Source organism: Bidens hawaiensis, unplaced genomic scaffold (genome assembly GCF_021521415.1).
Source record: "Bidens hawaiensis isolate Kalapana, Puna unplaced genomic scaffold, B.hawaiensis_p1.1 tig00000636_1, whole genome shotgun sequence".
In the NCBI taxonomy this organism is placed as follows: domain Eukaryota; kingdom Viridiplantae; phylum Streptophyta; class Magnoliopsida; order Asterales; family Asteraceae; genus Bidens; species Bidens hawaiensis.
The window spans coordinates 2,892,215-2,910,956 of NW_027491038.1; the positions used below are offsets into that span (position 1 = coordinate 2,892,215).

The 18,742-nt window shown below is 37.1% G+C and overlaps 1 protein-coding gene and 1 pseudogene across 2 annotated transcripts; both read left to right on the plus strand.

Moving 5' to 3' along the window:
* The first annotated feature begins 725 nt into the window (after positions 1–725).
* Positions 726–4,359, plus strand: LOC143529250 (uncharacterized). Its single transcript, XM_077025077.1, has 7 exons — positions 726–970; positions 2,020–2,190; positions 2,877–3,041; positions 3,128–3,292; positions 3,563–3,697; positions 3,862–3,959; positions 4,061–4,359. Exons 1-7 carry the CDS (start codon positions 740–742, stop codon positions 4,248–4,250), a joined length of 1,155 nt encoding a protein of 384 aa, XP_076881192.1. The 5' UTR covers positions 726–739; the 3' UTR covers positions 4,251–4,359.
* Positions 4,360–7,400: 3,041 nt separating this feature from the next.
* Positions 7,401–8,616, plus strand: LOC143529260 (3-isopropylmalate dehydratase small subunit 1-like; annotated as a pseudogene). The gene is made up of 2 exons (XR_013134623.1): positions 7,401–8,118; positions 8,418–8,616. The product of XR_013134623.1 is annotated as a 3-isopropylmalate dehydratase small subunit 1-like (transcript).
* Positions 8,617–18,742: the final 10,126 nt, after the last annotated feature.

Genomic DNA, 18,742 nt, shown 5'->3' on the forward strand with positions numbered 1-18,742 from the left:
TAAATATCACCAATAAATTTTGTAGCTTTATTTATAGTATATTTTTGAGCATTCTCAATAAACCCTCTATTTTATGTTAATAATGTTTTTTATAATTTAGAGTATAATTTAGGCAGTTGTGAGTGAAAATTTTTTATGTTTTAAAAAACGTACGCAGTGATTTTTTTGTATATTTGAAAAACTACCATTCACCCTTATATATTTTTACGGAGTAATATTTTTTGAAAGTGGGTGTGAATGAGGGAAAACGAAAAGAAATGATGAAGTTGTAAAAAAATATAATTTAGTTGAGATTAAGAGAAAAAACGTAATAAGTTCGGGAACACAGTTTACTCGCAGTACCAAAGATTTCAACTTTTTTAAAATAATACGTTATTTTTCTTTTTATGTAAATAATAAATTATCATTAAGAAAATTGCATATTTTCTTCCTACAGATAGGAAAATATATATATAATATTTGACGATAGGGGTTTCCTGACGTGGATCTAACCCATATATCGGACTTTATTCATCATCGACCCTATCCATTTTCCACAATCTTCTCTCTTATTCGTGAATTATTAAATGCAATATATGTTATTTATGAACAAACAAACTCAAACACTACTCGTGGAATCTTCTCCCATTAATTTGATTCCAAAAGCATCATTCCTTTCGTTATATATATATATAAACCTATCAATGCAGGAGACAACAATATTCACAACGTCAAAATAATAATAATACTTAGAATAAGAATGCAGTCACTGGATCTCAACGGGATGGGCTTTAGCCTGAATATTAAGAACTCTGAGAAAAAGATGGTGAGATATGGAATCATCGGGGCCGGAATGATGGGGAGAGAACATCTGTGTAATCTCTACCATCTCCGAAGCGAAGGCGCTGCGGTCGTGTGTGTGGCCGATCCGCATCTTTCGTCTCAACAGCGTTCCATGGACTTTGCCGAGTCGTTTGGCTGGCCACTCAAGGTACCTACTACCTACTAAATATGAATTTGTATACGTATACGTAAATGTACAACTTTCTAATTAAGCAATGCGACACGATACATTTAATAGACGTGCATGGGTCTGTTTGAGTCGGTTATGGGTTCAGACTGAACTCAAATTTGAAAATTAAAACCATTTGGTTTCGAGTTTTTGTTTAGGATTCTGATTTTTCAGTTTGGACTTGAAATATCTAGGCCGAAAAAATAATAGACTTAAAATAATGAATTTTGATTTAAATCTTTTTGTTATCTAATAATTTATTGACAACTGACTTTAAAGTTTTGGGTTTTTATATAAATTACTTATCTGACAAACAAAAACTTACCTTTTGATTTTATTGCTTCATAAAAACAAAAATTTCGTTTCGGTTTCAGTTTTGCGAACTAAAACTGAAAATCCCAACCAAACCGAATTAATGTATTTCATTTTATTTTGTGAATATTATTATGGCTCTCTGCGTTTATATTCTATATATTGTAACGAAGGGGATGCAATTTAATAATTGATTGCAAATTTTTGAAGATTATTTAATTACCATTTTTTGTTAAAAAAATTTGATTACCTCATTTAATTTCAACATATCAATATGTAAACATATATAATATCTATATGTATGGTATACGTGTATATATATACGTGGAATTGAAAAAAAGTTTGGTGCGGGTCCTATCAAAAGTGAAACAACTTCAATTTTTTAGAGTAAACCACTAGAAATATTATGGATCACTGGTGCAAATTCTTGTTCTTTTTGAGAAATTGACAACAAATTTGTAGTGGGTCCTTTTAAGTGCAACAACATTTCATTTTTAGGAGGTGAATTTGAGATATTATCTTTTTCCTTTTATAGCATTTGATAATCTAAAACACAAAGGATGTGAAAACATAAGGTGTATTTTGTTTTCCACATAGTGTTAACTTGGGCCCTCTAGCCTTTTGTTGGGCCTGAGGTCTTGTCCATAATAGTGGTCTGATCAATGGTCTCTAAAGAGCATGATATTTTACAAAATAATATTTAGTTATTGTAACAGGTGTTTTCAGGACACAAGGAACTGTTGGACAGTGGACTATGTGATGTTGTGGTTATCTCAACTCCTAATATGACTCATTATGAAATCTTGATGGATATCATTAACCACCCTAACACTCATCATGTATTGGTGGAGAAACCGTTATGCACAACTGTAGAAGACTGCAGACAGGTTAGCATTATAATTTAATTATTTGTTTAAGCTCACGCGACACACCAATATAACGTCTTGCTAATTAATGAGATCGGGTAAAACACAACTTATGCTGACATGTGGCCTCCAGTTGGATTCTAGCCTGAGTTATATATTCACTTTTTCATAACAAAAATCATATTTTTGTTTTGTGGGTCGTTTTGATTTTCACGAATGACCCTACATTTGACGCACGTGATCAATCCAAACCTAAGCCGAGCAGTTTTCAAATAATTCAAAAACTCAAAATCTGAATTTTATATGCGGTTTCGTTTTGCATGTGATCATAACAGAAAAGGCCGAGCCGAACCAGAACCCAAAAAACCGAAACCGAACTGTTTTCAAAAACTGAAAAACCCAAATTTCAGTTTGGTTTTACATGTAATTAAAACAGAAAACACAAGCCAAACCTAAATTTTCGGTTCGGGTTTAGTTTTGCATGTAATTGTAACAAAAAAAACAGATGACGAACGGTTTTCAAAAACTGAAAAACAGTATATTTGGTTTTTGATTCGGTTTGAGTCCGAAACTGGCCCAAGCCTACCCATGCACACCCTAAAGGACATGTACTTTACTTGCTTCTTTGCTTGTTTATGTAATACACGAATAAACGAAAACAGGACCCACTAAACGGTTATCAAGGGCTAACTTTGGTCATAATGCAGGTGATCGAAGCAGCTAAAAAGAGACCAGAAATGTTGGTACAGGTTGGACTGGAGTATAGATACATGCCTCCTGTGGCTAAATTGATAGATATAGTTAAGGGTGGAAAATTGGGGCATGTTAAAATGGTTTCGATTCGAGAACATCGGTTCCCATTTCTAGTTAAGGTAGAAATCATACTAATCGACTGTTTTTGTTTGTACTAGGTTTGGTTTGATGATTATTGTTCTTTATCAGTTATGTCTTTTTATAGGTGAATAACTGGAACAGGTTTAATTGTAACAGTGGAGGCACTCTAGTTGAAAAATGCTGCCATTTTTTTGATTTAATGAGATTGTTTGTCGGCTCGAATCCTGTTCGTGTAATGGCTTCTGGCGCTATTGATTTAAATCATAAAGATGAAATCTATGATGGAAAGGTATTGTGCGTTTAATATTTTTGACTTCTAGAGTCAATAATCAAAAATCAAAACACTATACTTAATACTTAAATTAGTATATGTAAATCTTTGAGGGTACTTTAGTTTGTAAGTTTAGCCTTAGTACAAAGGGAAACATGTTAGTGTTATTAGATAAAATTTATGTTAATTTTGACTTTAAGAACTGGAAAGTTTGACGTCAAAAGTCAAAATATCATGCAGAGTATGCTTATTTTGTGATTGATCATGTATATTGTGTTTTTGATTCAGGTGCCTGATATTATTGATAACGCATATGTTATCGTTGAATTTGAAAACGGGTCGAGAGGCATGCTTGATCTTTGTATGTTCGCCGAAGGAAGTAAAAACGAGCAAGAAATTTCTGTTATTGGTGAAATTGGAAAGGTATGGTACATATACTATAAAAAGTCAAAAGTCAAAATCAAAAAGCATTTTGCAACCTCTATAACATTTCATATGTTGAACTGATATAGCCAAATTTCTAAAGAATGTGATATTTTGTTTGTGATTATTATTTAATTTAAATATTTTATATTGTACTTTTTCAGGGTGAAGCCTTTGTTCCTGAGAATATTGTTCGATATGGTCTGCGAGTTGAAGGAAGAGATGGTGTACGAACCATGAGAGCTGAAGATCACCGAATCAAGTAATAATTATAAATCCTTTTAGTAATATCTAGCTTGTCAACTAAATAAAAAAAAACATATTGTTACAAATTGTAAACTAATCAACATTTTGATGTGTTAGATATGATGGATTGCACCATGGTTCAAGCTACTTGGAGCATTTGAACTTCTTGAGTGCGGTGAAGGCAGAAGGGAAGAAAATACCGGCGGTGGATCTAAACGATGGGTTGATTGCGGTGGCTATTGGTGTTGCAGCACAACTGTCAATTGAGTTGGGAAGATTTGTTAGCATTAAGGAAGTTATCTCGTAATTATCTATTCTTATTAATAATAATAATAACTCATCATTGTTGAACACAACAATGGGGACTCCTGTGTCCTGTAATCATCATGTGCATGTACGAGGTCAAGTGATTTTTTGACCGTTGAAGCTATTTAAATGTTGCTCATTGTTAATTATCCTTCAAAGTTCAACTCGATCTCTGTCTCTCTCCAAATGTTGGTCTCTCTCCAAATGTTGTATCTGATTCTGTTTATATACCAAACGCCACCTTAATTATTGATAACTTAACTAGTGTTTGCATCCAAATATCTCTTCTTACTCTTAAGCGTCATAATAATCAATCTATACTATATATAATGCATGAGTAAGGGACCTCTTAATTTTTAAGAGGTATCAATAGTGTTGCTTTTAGTACAAACCATAATGCATAAGATTAAGACACTTTAGGGACAATTTTGTCTTTTAACAATTTTGTCTTTTAGCAAAAGCAAAATGTTTTCTAATTTATTCAAAAATAATTACAAGTTTGCTCCTTTAACTTTAATCACATTTTGTTAATTTATTTAATACTTACATATATACCCCTTATTTTAAACCAACTACCCCGAAGATGTTTAAACGTTTATAACTTTTTCACACGCTAATATTTCTTTAAAAAACATTATACCATAAAAACGAGTATTTTATTCTCTTTAATTTGAGTATAGTATTGTTATATTTTTTTCATTTTAAAAACTTAACGTGTTACGTGATTACCACTAAAACCCGGCAAACAAATCGGGTGAGTTCGGATCTAAAAAGTTAATTTGGTTTGGGTCGGGCCGGGTTTGGGTTGAAAGGGGCAAGTCATAACGAATTTCGGTTAGAACATTGTCAAGCGGAATGGGTTGCGGGTCAAGACGAGTTCAATGTAGCGTTACGTGCGCACCGACACCTGACTGAGCATGCACCGTCGTTGTCTGACGTGCTTACTAACACCGCTTAATTAGATTCCAATGCCGCAATACGAGCATACTATCGTCGGGTTACGCACGTACTATTGTGAAGTCACGCACATTCAGAGACAGTAACACCGGTTACGCATATGATGTCATGTTTGCGTGCATACCTTGCCGCATCGCGCGGGCACGCAACTAGTTTAAATATACGCGCCAGATTCTTTTCTTTTCACAATAATCAATTTGAATATAACAAGTTGGATGCCAATTGAGTTCTACAACATTATAAAGTGTCAAACAAGTCAATTTGACACAACTCATGCCTAAAACATGCGAAGTTTTTCAAAGTTGAGTTTCATAATGGAATCAAAGATTCGATCCCTAACCAAACTGAAGAATAAAAAATTAACAAATAAAAAAATAAAGCCGAGCTACTTTAACAAAGTTACCTCCTAAACTAAACCGTAAACCGAATAGGTACCTGAATTTTTCTTTTATTAGAAAATATGGATAAAAGATAGTGTTGTTTCATGTTAGAAATTGATAAAAAAAAAAAAAAATAGTCCAACTCTCTTATCCCAAACTACATTACAAATTTATCACAAGTATAAATATATAACTTTTATGGTTAAACTGTAAAACTTGATGCTTATTTCTTTTCTATCTTCTAAATTTTGTCATAAACTGCTCAAATTAGCTTAAGTTATAACATAAAAATATTAAAAAATAAAAAGCATAAAAATAAACGGGATTACCTAGGAACAATCATGTCAACCCGGTCATTACTAACTAATCTAAACCTATGAATCTCGTGTTATATTCGTTTTGCATCTTAAAAGGCAAACTTGATGTACGAAGCTCCCGTTTGCGCGAGGTCTGGTGTTCTGAGACAACTTGAGTTTGAGTCTGATGTGTGCATCCATATTCTGCATTCATGCAAGAGTTTGTTTCCATGAACTAAATCCGTGACCTTGCATTCATATTACCATAAGATAGCGTTTGACATGCGAGAATGACAGAGAGAATAGAATGATTTACTGTGACTTGTTAAAGAATAAAAGAAAAAGTGTTTACTTGGTCAATGAAATGAAATCAAATATTCCATAAGGAATTCAATTCAATCAATATCATTCATTCTCAGTTTCTCACCCCATACTTTCTTCACTTCATTCATTTAGTCTACTCTATCGACACCAACACCTTGCATCACATTACCATCGCCTGCACACCACCGCCGCCCTGTTGTCGTCTCCATCATCATCACTAGGGATGTCAAACGTGTCGGGTTGGCAGGTTGACGGGTTAACGGGTTGAAATGTGCAACCCAAACCCGACCCATATTATTATTCGTGTCAAATATGTCAACCCTAACCTGCACACACATAAATTCGGGTCGACCCGAACACGCCCCGTTTAACCCATATTTTTTAAACAAATTAATTTATATAATCAGACATACAAATTATAATAAGATCAAAACCATATGTTGCAAAATTCAAATGAAATTTAAGCATGAGTTGATTTAGATATAGATGAATTTGACGATATGTTCATGCATATTGGTGAATGGACAGATTAAATGCATTTTGGGTAATAAAATTTTGGTTGAGAATTTAAAAGTGTCGTTCACGAAAAATAGAATTTTAGAGGAGACCTAAAAAGATAATATAGGGAATGAAAAATAATTAAATTCTTCAACACATTTAAAAACTAAAAAGGGAATATAAAATTAATTTTAAAGTATCTAAAAGTAAACGGGTTAATGGGTCAACCTGTTTTTATACATGTCAACCCGAACCCGACCTGTTTAGAAAACAGGTTAACTCGAACCCAACCCGTTTTTTAAACGGGTCGTGTTAGCCGACCCAAAACCTGTTTTTTTCGTGTCGGGTTCGGGTTGGGTTTCGGGTCGTGTCAAGAATTGACACCCGTAATCGTCACTGCCTGACCACCACCGCCACCATCGCTGCTAGCACTGCCACCATGGTGGCGCCATTGCTAGTTTTTTATCTCGGTAAATTTTATATATTTTGAGGTATGAGCATTTTTGTCATTTATTATTTATTTCTATGTTTTTTATTGCTACTCAACAAAAATAAAAATAAAAAATGAATGGTAATAATTTATTTCATTTAATTATCTATTTCAATTTCTTTTAATGTTATTAAATGTGAATATACAGAAGTCCAGTCCACGATAGTTTAGTCAATCAGCCTTCATATCCCCTCCACCAACCAACAATGGCAGCCGCCACAACGTCTTTCACCAACACCACCTTCTCATCCTCCTTATCCCGCCGTATCCACCACCACCAATCTCCAACTCCACAAAACCACACTCCTTCAAACCCCTCATTTCCCAAACCCTAACCCTTACCCGCCGTTCACCCGTCTCCGCCACGTCAGCATCCGACTCACCACCCGCCTCCGCCACGTCACTCCACGGCACCTGCTACGTCGTCCGCGACAACATCGACACCGACCAAATCATTCCCGCCGAATACTTAACTCTAGTCCCATCAAAACCCGACGAATACAAAAAACTCGGATCCTACGCCCTAATCGGACTCCCAGCATCTTACCAAACCCGCTTCATTGACCCGGGAGAATACCAAACTAAATACTCGATTATAATCGCCGGGGACAATTTTGGTTGCGGCTCGTCTCGTGAACACGCGCCGGTGGCGTTGGGAGCTGCGGGAGTGGCGGAATCCTACGCGAGGATCTTTTTTAGAAACTCGGTTGCCACCGGAGAGATTTATCCGTTGGAGTATGAAGTTAGGGTCTGTGATGAGTGTAGTACTGGAGATGTGGTGACAATTGAGCTTCAGGAGAGTCTTTTGATTAATCATACCACTGGGAAGAAGTATAATTTGAAACCGATCGGTGACGCCGGGCCTGTCATTGAAGCCGGTGGGATTTTCGCTTACGCTAGAAAAACCGGGATGATCCATTGAAGGTATTTTGATATAATAAAAATGTGGTATGTTTATGGTTTGTGCTAATTGAAAGCTGATAATTGATTAATATGCTGCTGCTTTGTGAATCATGATATTGTGTGTTTTTTGCAGAGTGTTATTTATGATATGTTTGGAAATCTTTTGATCATTTCAGATTATTGGTTTTTATTTTTTCTACTTTTTAAACTGTCATATGATATCAGCCTTAGCATATGAGTTCACACGAATCATTACCTTGGTTTTATGGGTATTTTTTTGTCGTTTCGGATATCTAATGGCGTCGAACTGTTCTTTGCAGGTAGTTGTATTGTGTTCGTTCTGTAGCGCGATCTGCTTTATGGACAAGTATCTTATAAAAGAGTGCGCGGGTACTATGTTGTCTTTTCTGTGTTGGTGTCAAACTTGCAATAAAATTAGGGCTTTTGTAATTTCATAAATATCGACTGTGATGTGATTAAAGTGTGGTTATGTCCTATATATTTGAGGAATTTTTATTACTCTTTTTGCGCATTTTTTTGTTGAAGAATCGACTCGTATGTGGTTTTTGCAACATATTTAGGTTGTGTTTGACTGTTCGGGATTGTTTCTTTAAAATTGTTGTTTTGGGGGTGTTTTTTGATTGCTTATCTAAAATGCATATCTGATTATGTTTAAGCAATTTAAAGTTGCTTGTTAGAGCATCCACAACAACAAACATAAAAAAACCGTCACATCAAATTTCAAACTTTTCTCAAAAACTCATACTTACTTCCACAACAACAAACCTTCACAAACTAACACATCTATCAATTTATATTTAATCAAATAAAAATACTTTTACAATATATTATCTTTTTATATCAAATCAAATATAAATACTTTTACAATTTATTATCTTTTTATATTAAATCAAAATAACTTTAATATATTAATTTTATTTTGAATCACATACAAAACACGCCAACCATCACCACTTCCTTCCCTTCTTTATCTTTTTCATTTTCATGTTAGATCTGAAAACCCCTATCGACATCTCGCCGGATATTCCGGATCCAAATTTATTGTTTCAAACCTCTCGCCGGATATTCTAAATAGATCAATTCAAACTGTTGCCAGCGAACATAAATCGATCCACCCATATATTAAATCACAGTGAAGAAGATGAAATGGCTTTGAGTGTATTTCTTCAAAGGAATGGAAATCGGAGAGGATGAAGATGTTATGGCCCACCAAGCGCCTGCATGAGAGAGAAGGAGGGACCCATGCTTCAAGTCCGTTGCAGGTTTGCGGCACCGGACCTGCAACAATCTTCAATGCTCCACAACGGTAGAGTCTGACTCCCTCCACGTCCGTCAGTTGCCACATAGGATCCGACCTCGGGGTATGCATCCCGTTGTAGATGCTCTTAGTTCAAAACAACAATGCCAACCCAAGCGCCTCATTAACTTTTACAGGGACACCAGACTTCAGTGGAGGGTCTAACCAATGTGGCGAATGCAGTTGCATGCAATGATGTAGGATTAATACAGACTTTATCATTGACAGTTATTAGACAAGATTGACATAATTAAAAACACAGCCTAACAATAAATGCACTCTCACATATTTGGTTTTAAAAAACACGCCAGAGACGAGAGGCGACATAAGGCGAGACCTTCATCACTTTTACCTGCTCAAGGCGACCAATGTTTAAAAGACGAGAATGAGGCGCAATTTTTAGGCAAAAAACTATCTTAGACGAATTTGATGCGAGTACCTTTTGTGCAGTGGGGTTTTGATGTATCAAAATGTTGTACAACATGTATTTTAGGTTGTAGATGTAGGTAACTTATATATTAAATTATATATAATGATTATTTATAGCTAAATTTAGGGTTAGGATGCTAAAAACCTATGATATTTATAAAATAGTTATATAAAAACCTTGCGCCTACGAAAAGTGTTCTCTTTTGCGCTCCTCACTTCGGTTTTAGATCTTATCGCTTTTGTTCACCTCGAGCTGTTTAAAACCAAGCATACAACATATTTATGTGGTACATTGAAATTTCATTTAACTTAAATCTCTGTCACTTTTTAGCCTTTTATATTTTCGTTTTTAGGGTGTTAACACGGGAAGACAGAGGACATAATTACAACTGAACGATATTGTAACATCCCGAATTTCAAATAATAATATTTTAAATATTATATTATGGGAAAGTTTACAATAAAATAATATTAAGAGAGAAAGATAAGTAAGTAAATTAGATGGCGTAATTATGGATTAAAAAGGAAAGATGGGCCTTAGATCCATGGGCTTAAGGGAGTATAAAAAACCCCTTAAACCCTAAATCTTTCCATTTTCATCCAACTTATCCATCTTATTCTCTCTAAACACCAAAACACACCTACAAATCTTTCCATTTCGGCAGCAAGCAAGAACAGGGAACCGAGATCAAAAATCAAACCTTTATTGATAGATCTTTGGAATACAAGCTAGATACAAGATCAATACTTCATAACAAGCTAGCCGTAACCTACTAACCGTATAAAGGTATATACTTTACGCTTAAAGGTTACATATTTATGAACGTTTATCCATGAAACTTAACCCTAGAGAAGATCGAGTCTAGATAAATCATAAAAATGCAAACTTGGAGATTAAAAGGAACCTAATGGTCTAATGATAGTATACGGCTCAAAGATGAACCCTAGATCTAGCCTAGAACGTTTTAAACCAATAAAGGTCCGAACTTTATGCCTAAAACGGGATAGATCTTGAAGCCACGGTAGTAATGGGTGTAATCGGGTATGGATGATGATGAAAAAGGGTTAAAAGTTCATGATTTGAACCATGAAACAAGTAATCTGGGAAAGGCAGAATCATAAGACAGAAAAATGAGTTGAACTGGGTGTTCTCAGCCACCATGTGAACTCGGTCAGCAAGTGTTCTTGGTGACCAAGGGTTCTCGGCCATTATGGGAACTCGGTCAACGCGAGTTCTCGGTCAACCCACGTTCTCGGCCAAGTATGAGACTTCGGTCCACACGAGATCTCGGTCAAACCTGAGTTCTCGGTCAGACCATAGTTCTCGGTCAGGTTCTCGGCCGAAAACATGAGTTCTCGGCTAAGGATGGATTTTGGCCAAGCATAAGAGTTCTTTGTTGGATTTGGGCCTGAGTCCAGTTGGGCCCAGATACCATAATGGACAGTTGGGCCTGAATCAGCTAAGCCCATATCCAATTTAGACAAACTAGCCTGTTATCTTGGAGCTTAAATAGACAAGCCCAACCCCCAGCCAGGGGCTCTGCCCCTTGGATCCCGCTAGGGGCTGCCGCCCCTAGAACCCCGCTGCCAAGGGTGCTGCCCCCGGACCCCTGTTAGTTGTGGGTTATGTAAAGATAGAAATACGATATGAGAAGCAATAGTAAATTGATACATGTACATATTATACAGTTAGTCGTGCACAGCTCAAGAAGGGAATCACTATTAACGGTGAACGTAACCACATTCAGGTGAGTTTCTAGCCCCATTTCCTTGTTATGTTTTCGGGGCTGTGTGCATACTCGATGTGATAGTTAATACACGTACCTTAAATGGTAAGTGCATTCCATGTATGATTTATGTGATAGATATTATGTTATGTATGTGAAGTAAAGCTTGCCGGTACGTGAACGATCTTTGGATATTTGCACGTATTGACAAGGGAGGTATGAATATGAAAGATGAATTGTGTATGATATATATATGTACAATGTGTGAGTATGTAATAATAAAAGAAAGTATATGTATGTTACGGGTATAAAAAGACAGTATGTACAGAGATGAAGAAATAAGGGATCAGACCCTAATAATATCTGAGATAGAGAAGAAAGGGATCAGACCCTAACAATATCTGAGATAGAGAAGTAAAAAGGGATCAGACCCTAATTGTCACACCCCGACCAAAGGCGGCGGAACATGCCGGGGTGCAACGATTGCTCATAAGCGCATGACACTATTTAAAGCGACAATATTTAACAAACTCATTTCATTTCACAACATCGAAAATGTCACATAACCAAATATTCATAACTCAAATACAACAAAATATAACAAAATATAGCAAATCAAATATTGTTCATTTTTGCTAATATCCTAACGGTATTTGTGATGTTTTCTTCACCGAACTCCATAATCAACCTAGATGCAAACCTGTAACATTTCATAAAATAAAGTTTATCAACACAAAGGTTGGTGAGCAATTCATAAGTTTTAACAATAGATATATAGTATGAAAAGCCACAAAACTAGTATACAAAACCATAAATAATAGCTATAAACTTGGATAAATAGTTATCGCTAACAAGTTAGCGACACCCAACTATAAGGGGTTGCCAAATAGTTTAGGATTTTATAGTTATCGTTAATTGCATTACGTTAACGACACCTTGCCATGAGGGGTTGCCAAATGGTCTAGGATTTATAGTTCCACCATCCAAAAGCGATAAACACATAGTCAAATAAGCATAGAACACCAAATCGAGCAATTATTCAAGTAAGGTATACAACAACGTTTGTGGTTTAAGACCCAAGTATAAAACATTTAGTTTAGATAAGTTGAAATGTCACCCCCAAAATAAAAGATAGAAAACGGGGTATGAAGTTACTCACATTCAAGTAATAAACTTGAAAGATTGATTATTTGGAGATTTGCCGGAACGACGAGTTTAACGTATGAAGCCTAAATAAAAGAAAGTCTTGGATTTAGAAAGGTTGTCTTGAAGATCTTTAAATAAAATAATTGTTGCAAAAACTAATCAATTAAAGTTCAAGGTTTAAAATGTAACTATTTAAGAATTTATAATAATAACCCTTTTAAAAAATGTAAGTTTGCTCAAAACCGGGTTAAAGTATCTAACCTTAATATTTACTTAACCAATGTTAAGTAATAAGGTGGGGAAAATGCTAAAATGCAAGTTCCATTAGGCTAAAGATACTAAAATGGGTTTTTAACGAGTGTTCGGGTTGTCGGTTCAGGTCTTGACAAATGGTCAAACCCAAAGTCAACTTTCCAAAATATTAATTGTTATGAGATAACTCATTAAAACATACTAACACTTAACCAAGTATGTAGATCTATTGTTTAGAACTAACAACGCACGTTAAGCGAGTGTTCGGTTTTGTCGGTCCAAGCTATGTTATGAGATCAAGTTGGATCCAACTATTCCAAGTACTTAAGAAAATAATTAAAATCAGTTTGTAAACTATTTTTTAAAGAAATATACAAGTCTTGATAACTAAAAACACACTTGTGTGTCTTAAGCGAGTAAAAGTCGGTATAGTTCGGTCTCCATCTCACAAATAGTTCATAGATGGTTTCTACATGCCCAAATATCATAGAACTTGTATATTGGTTTATAAATGAAGAAAACTTAAATTTTACAACAAAAAAAGTTAACTACAAGTCTTTTAAGCAAAAGTTTCGGTTTAGTTCGGTTTCTATCTCCCAACGAGTTCATAGATGGATTCCATATGCTTAATATCAAAGAACTTGTAAAAATGATTTTTGAAACTCAAATCTAGCAATAAACATGTTTAAACAACTATTTTAACAAAACTAGTAAACAAAAGTTCGGTTTCCGGTTTGGACAAGTTTCGGTTAAACCGAGGTTAGTCTTATACAAACCCACACCATGGAACTTGTAAATAAGATGAACAAACTAAAGGGTTAGAAGTCTGTCATAAGTGATATGTATAATAAGTTATGTGTGTGTAAATATATATCAAGAACACGAAGTCCTCCATGAAGCCTTGCCTTATGACATTCGAAACTTAACCAACCAAAGTCGGTGAAGTAACAAATAAAGGAAACATGGGGTGTGTATTATATATATATTGTACCACCATATTCAAGAGTTAGTAATGTTAGATGAACAAGTTAGAATGAAAGACTATAGTTAGTTTGACTTGAGAAGTCAAAACTTCAAGAATACATAAGGAATAACAATAACAACCTTGAATCTATGGAGTTTGAGAGAGTTTTTGGGGATGTAGCAAGAGTAAAATGAAGAAGATGGGTGTGTATATATAGGGAATGAGTGAAGGGTTGGGTATAAAGATTCTTTTTTGGTATGCATAAAAATGGGTATGTTTAAATGGTCAAACAATGCATAATATAAAAAATATATATTTTATATATTTTATATATTTTAAATGACAAGATCCAATATTTTATATATTTGAAATGTTCGGGTTATAAATGGGTCGGGTTTACATAACAAAAGTGACCCGAAATTGACGAATGTCACAGTATTCCCTACTTTAGGAAATTTCGTCCCGAAATTAAGATGAAGACGACGATGCAAACAAATGTGGATACTTCTCTTTCATTGTGTCTTCTCGTTCCCAAGTAAACTCCGCGCCACGCCGTGATTCCCAACGAACTTTTACTAACCGAATACGACTACGCTTGGTTTTCTTCTCTTTGCGATCCATAATCTCAACGGGTCGTTCAACCATAATCATAGACTCATCAACATGAACTTCATCGAGGGGTATATGAAGATTACCCTCGGCTAGGCACTTTTTGAGATTCAAACATGAAATGTCGGATGAACACCGGCAAGTTCTTGCGGTAGTTCAAGTCGATACGCTACTTTCCCAACACGCTCAAGAATTTTAAAAGGACCAACGAAACGAGGAGCTAGTTTACCCTTCTTTCCAAAACGGACTACCCCCTTCCAAGAAGATACTTTTAGAAGGACAAGATCGTCAACATTAAATTCGATCGGTTTTCGCCGTTTGTCGGCGTAACTCTTTTGACGATTTCTAGCGGTTAGGAGATTTTTACGGATTTAATCAATGACGTCGGTGGCTTCTTGGACCATTTCGGGTCCCGTGATTTGAGCTTCACCGATTTCGTTCCAACAAATCGGGGAACGACATTTACGACCGTAAAGAGCTTGAAAAGGAGCCACATCAATGCTAGAGTGGTAGCTATTGTTGTAGGAGACCTCGATGAACGGAAGATGAGAATCCCAATTCCCACCGAAATCAAGAACACATGCTCGTAGCATATCCTCGAGTGTTTGGATTGTACGTTCGGATTGACCGTCCGTTTGAGGATGATAAGCGGTGCTAAGATCGAGACTTGTTCCCAAAGCTTCTTGAAGTGAACGCCAAAACTGAGAGGTAAAACGGGCATCGCGGTCGGAGATGATAGACAATGGCAAACCGTGTCGGCACACGATTTCCCGAACATAGATTTGAGCAAGCTGCTCGACAGAATACTTCTAGCGGATCGGAATGAAATGAGAAGATTTGGTTAATCGATCGATGATCACCCAAATGCTATCGTTGCCTTTTTGGGTTTTGGGTAATTTGGTGATAAAGTCCATAGCAATGTCTTCCCATTTCCAAACGGGAATCGGTGGTTGCTCGAGTAGACCAAGAGGTCTTTGATGTTCGGCTTTGACTTTCGAGCAAGTAAGACATTTAGATACAAACAACGCTACGTCCTTTTTCATACCCGGCCACCAAAAGGTAGCACGAATATCGAAGTACATCTTATCCGCACCGGGATGAACGGAATAGTGCGAATTATGAGCTTCGTCGAGAATACAAGTACGAAGGTCATCGCGATCGGGAACCCACAAACGATTGAGAAAATACAAAATACCATCGGGTTTGGTTTCGAGTTGAAGTTCGGCTCCACATGACATTTCGTCATACATGTTACCTTCCTCAACGGAGGTGCGTTGAGCTTGAAGGATACGAATTTGAAGATCGGTTTGAACAATGACGCTTAGAAGCAGAACGGATTTAACATTAACCTTTCAACTTAGGGCGTCGGCGACAACATTCGCTTTAACGGGGTGGTAGCGAATCTCGCAGTCGTAATCACTAAGTAATTCGGCCCATCGTCGTTGTCTCATGTTGAGATCTTTTTGGTCAAAAATGTGTTGAAGGCTTTTATGATCGGTAAAAACCACACATTTTGTTCCATAAAGGTAATGTCTCCATATTTTGAGAGCGAAAACGACGGCACCAAGTTCGAGATCGTGAGTCGTATAGTTCTTCTCATTGACCTTAAGTTGCCTTGATGCGTATGCGATGACTTGACCTCGTTGCATGAGAACACAACCAAGTCCTTGATGGGATGCTTCACAAAATACAACAAAATCGTCGTTTCCATCGGGAAGAGTTAGAATAGGAGCATTGCAAAGCATGTCCTTGAGAGTACAAAAGGCTTCCTCTTGCTTCGAACCCCAATTGAAGGGTTGTCCCTTATGGGTGAGAGAGGTAAGAGGCAAAGAGATCTTGGAAAAATTCCGAATGAAACGCCGATAATATCCGGCCAAACCGAGGAAGGATCGAATTTCTGTGGGAGTCGTTGGAGTTTTCCAATCCTTAACAGCCTCAATTTTAGCAGGATCAACATGAATACCTTTGTCGTTTACGATATGTCCCAAAAATTGAACTTCCTCGAGCCAAAATTCACATTTGGAGAATTTGGCATAGAGTTGTTCGTTTCTAAGGAGCTCGAGAATGGAACGCAAATGATGTTCATGTTCGGCTTTGGATTTAGAGAAGATAAGGATGTCATCAATAAAGACAATAACGAATTTATCAATGAATGGTTTACAAACGCGGTTCATGAGGTCCATAAACACCGCAGGTGCATTTGTTAACCCGAAGGGCATAACCAAAAATTCAAAATGTCCATATCGAGTACGGAAAGCAGTTTTTGGAATGTCTTCTTCGCGAACACGCAATTGATGATAACCCGATCGAAGATCAATTTTGGAGAAACAAGTTGCGCCTTGAAGTTGGTCGAATAAGTCGTCGATACGTGGCAATGGATAACGATTTTTAATAGTAAGTTTGTTGAGTTCTCGATAATCGATGCACATACGAAACGAACCATCCTTCTTTTTCACGAAGAGAACAGGAGCGCCCCAAAGAGAAGAGCCTGGACGAATGAAGCCTTTATCGGAAAGTTCTTCGAGTTGGTTTGATAGTTCTTGCATTTCCGACGGGGCTAGACAATAAGGAGCCTTGGCCACGGGCATCGTGCCGGGCACAAGATCGATTTGGAATTCAATCGGACGAACGGAAGGAAGACCGGTAACATCATCGGGAAAGACATCAAGGAAATCACGAACAATAGGAATATCTTGGATCTTCCTTTCCTTTTTGTCTTTTGTCACCGAGAGAGCTAAAAACGGAACGTACTTTTGGCGTAAGTACTTTTGCGATTGAGAACACGACATGAGATTTAGCCTTCGAGACGTTGTGTTTCCAAAGACCTTAAGAACCTTACCGTTGACAAGCGGAATGCGAATGAATTTATCAAAACAAACGACTTCGGCACGGTGCAAAGACAACCAATCCATGCCTACTATGACATCGAAGCTACCCATTTGCATCGGGATGAGATCGATGGAGAATTTATGCTTAGAAAGAATAAGAGAGCAATCGCGGACAACGGAATTGATGGTAATAGAATTTCCATTGGCGACTTCAACAGAGAACGGTCGGGAAAGCTTAGTTCGAGGCATCACAAGTTTCGACTCAAATTTCAAAGAAATAAAACTTCTATCGGCACCGGTATCAAATAAAATAGAAGCCAAATGATAGTTCACCAAAAACATACCGTTCACAACATCGTTTGCCACTTGAGCTTGATTTGCATTCATCATAAACGCCCTCCCTTAATTACCATGGTTGACTTGATGTGCTTGTTGTGGAGGTGGAGGTGGTGCTTGGATTGTTTGGATGGGTTGGATGAGTGGTGCATTGAGTTGGGGAATTTGGGGTTGGTAAGTTTGAACTTGGTAAGCTTGTGTTTGGTAGTATGGTATGGTTACGGTTTGAGCTTGGTTGGCAAAAGATAAACGTGGGCAATTTTGGCGGAAATGGTTGGGATCACCACAATTAAAGCAAGCTCGGGGTTGTTGGGGTTGGTTTGATGGGTATGGTGCATAGCGGTTTTGGGCATTTTGGGGAAAGTTTCTCGGTTGGGTTGGTGGGTTAGGTTGGTTGGGTTGGTTTCGTTGGGTGGATCGGCATGTGTTGGGGAAGTGACCAAATCGATTACAAATTGTACAATGGCGACACGGCGAGTTCGTTGGGTGGTGAAGTTGGCAAGTGTTACATAGTGGGGAGTTACCAATATAAGGTTTTCGGTTTTGGGGAAGAGTTTGGGCTTGTTGTGGTGGTTGAGGTTGGGTGACGGCAAAGTTTCGGTAATTAGTCTTGGGTTTCTTCTTGTTGTTGTTGTTGTGTCGGGAGGAGTTGGAGTAGTTTATAGCTTGTGGTGTGGGTTCAATCTTGGCTTGGGGAGCGGGCTCGGTTTTGGCTTTCTCGATAGTTTTCTTGAGGGTTAGGGTACCCTCCTTCACGTGATTTTCCGATAGCCAACCGGCTAACGTGATGGCTTCCTCAAGGTTCGCGGGTTTGCTACTCATGACTGAGTCCCGGATTTTCATCGGTAAACCCCCAATATATTTGTCGATTTCACGTTCGGTTGGGGTGACCAAGTGAGGTACAAGAACGCTTAGCTCGTGGAAACGGAGCGAGTAAGCGGCGTTATCACCACCTTCTTATTTTAGGTCCCAAAATTCTACCTCAAGCTTTTGGAGCTCGTGTTTAGGACAGAATTTCTTCTTCATCAGCGCCTTG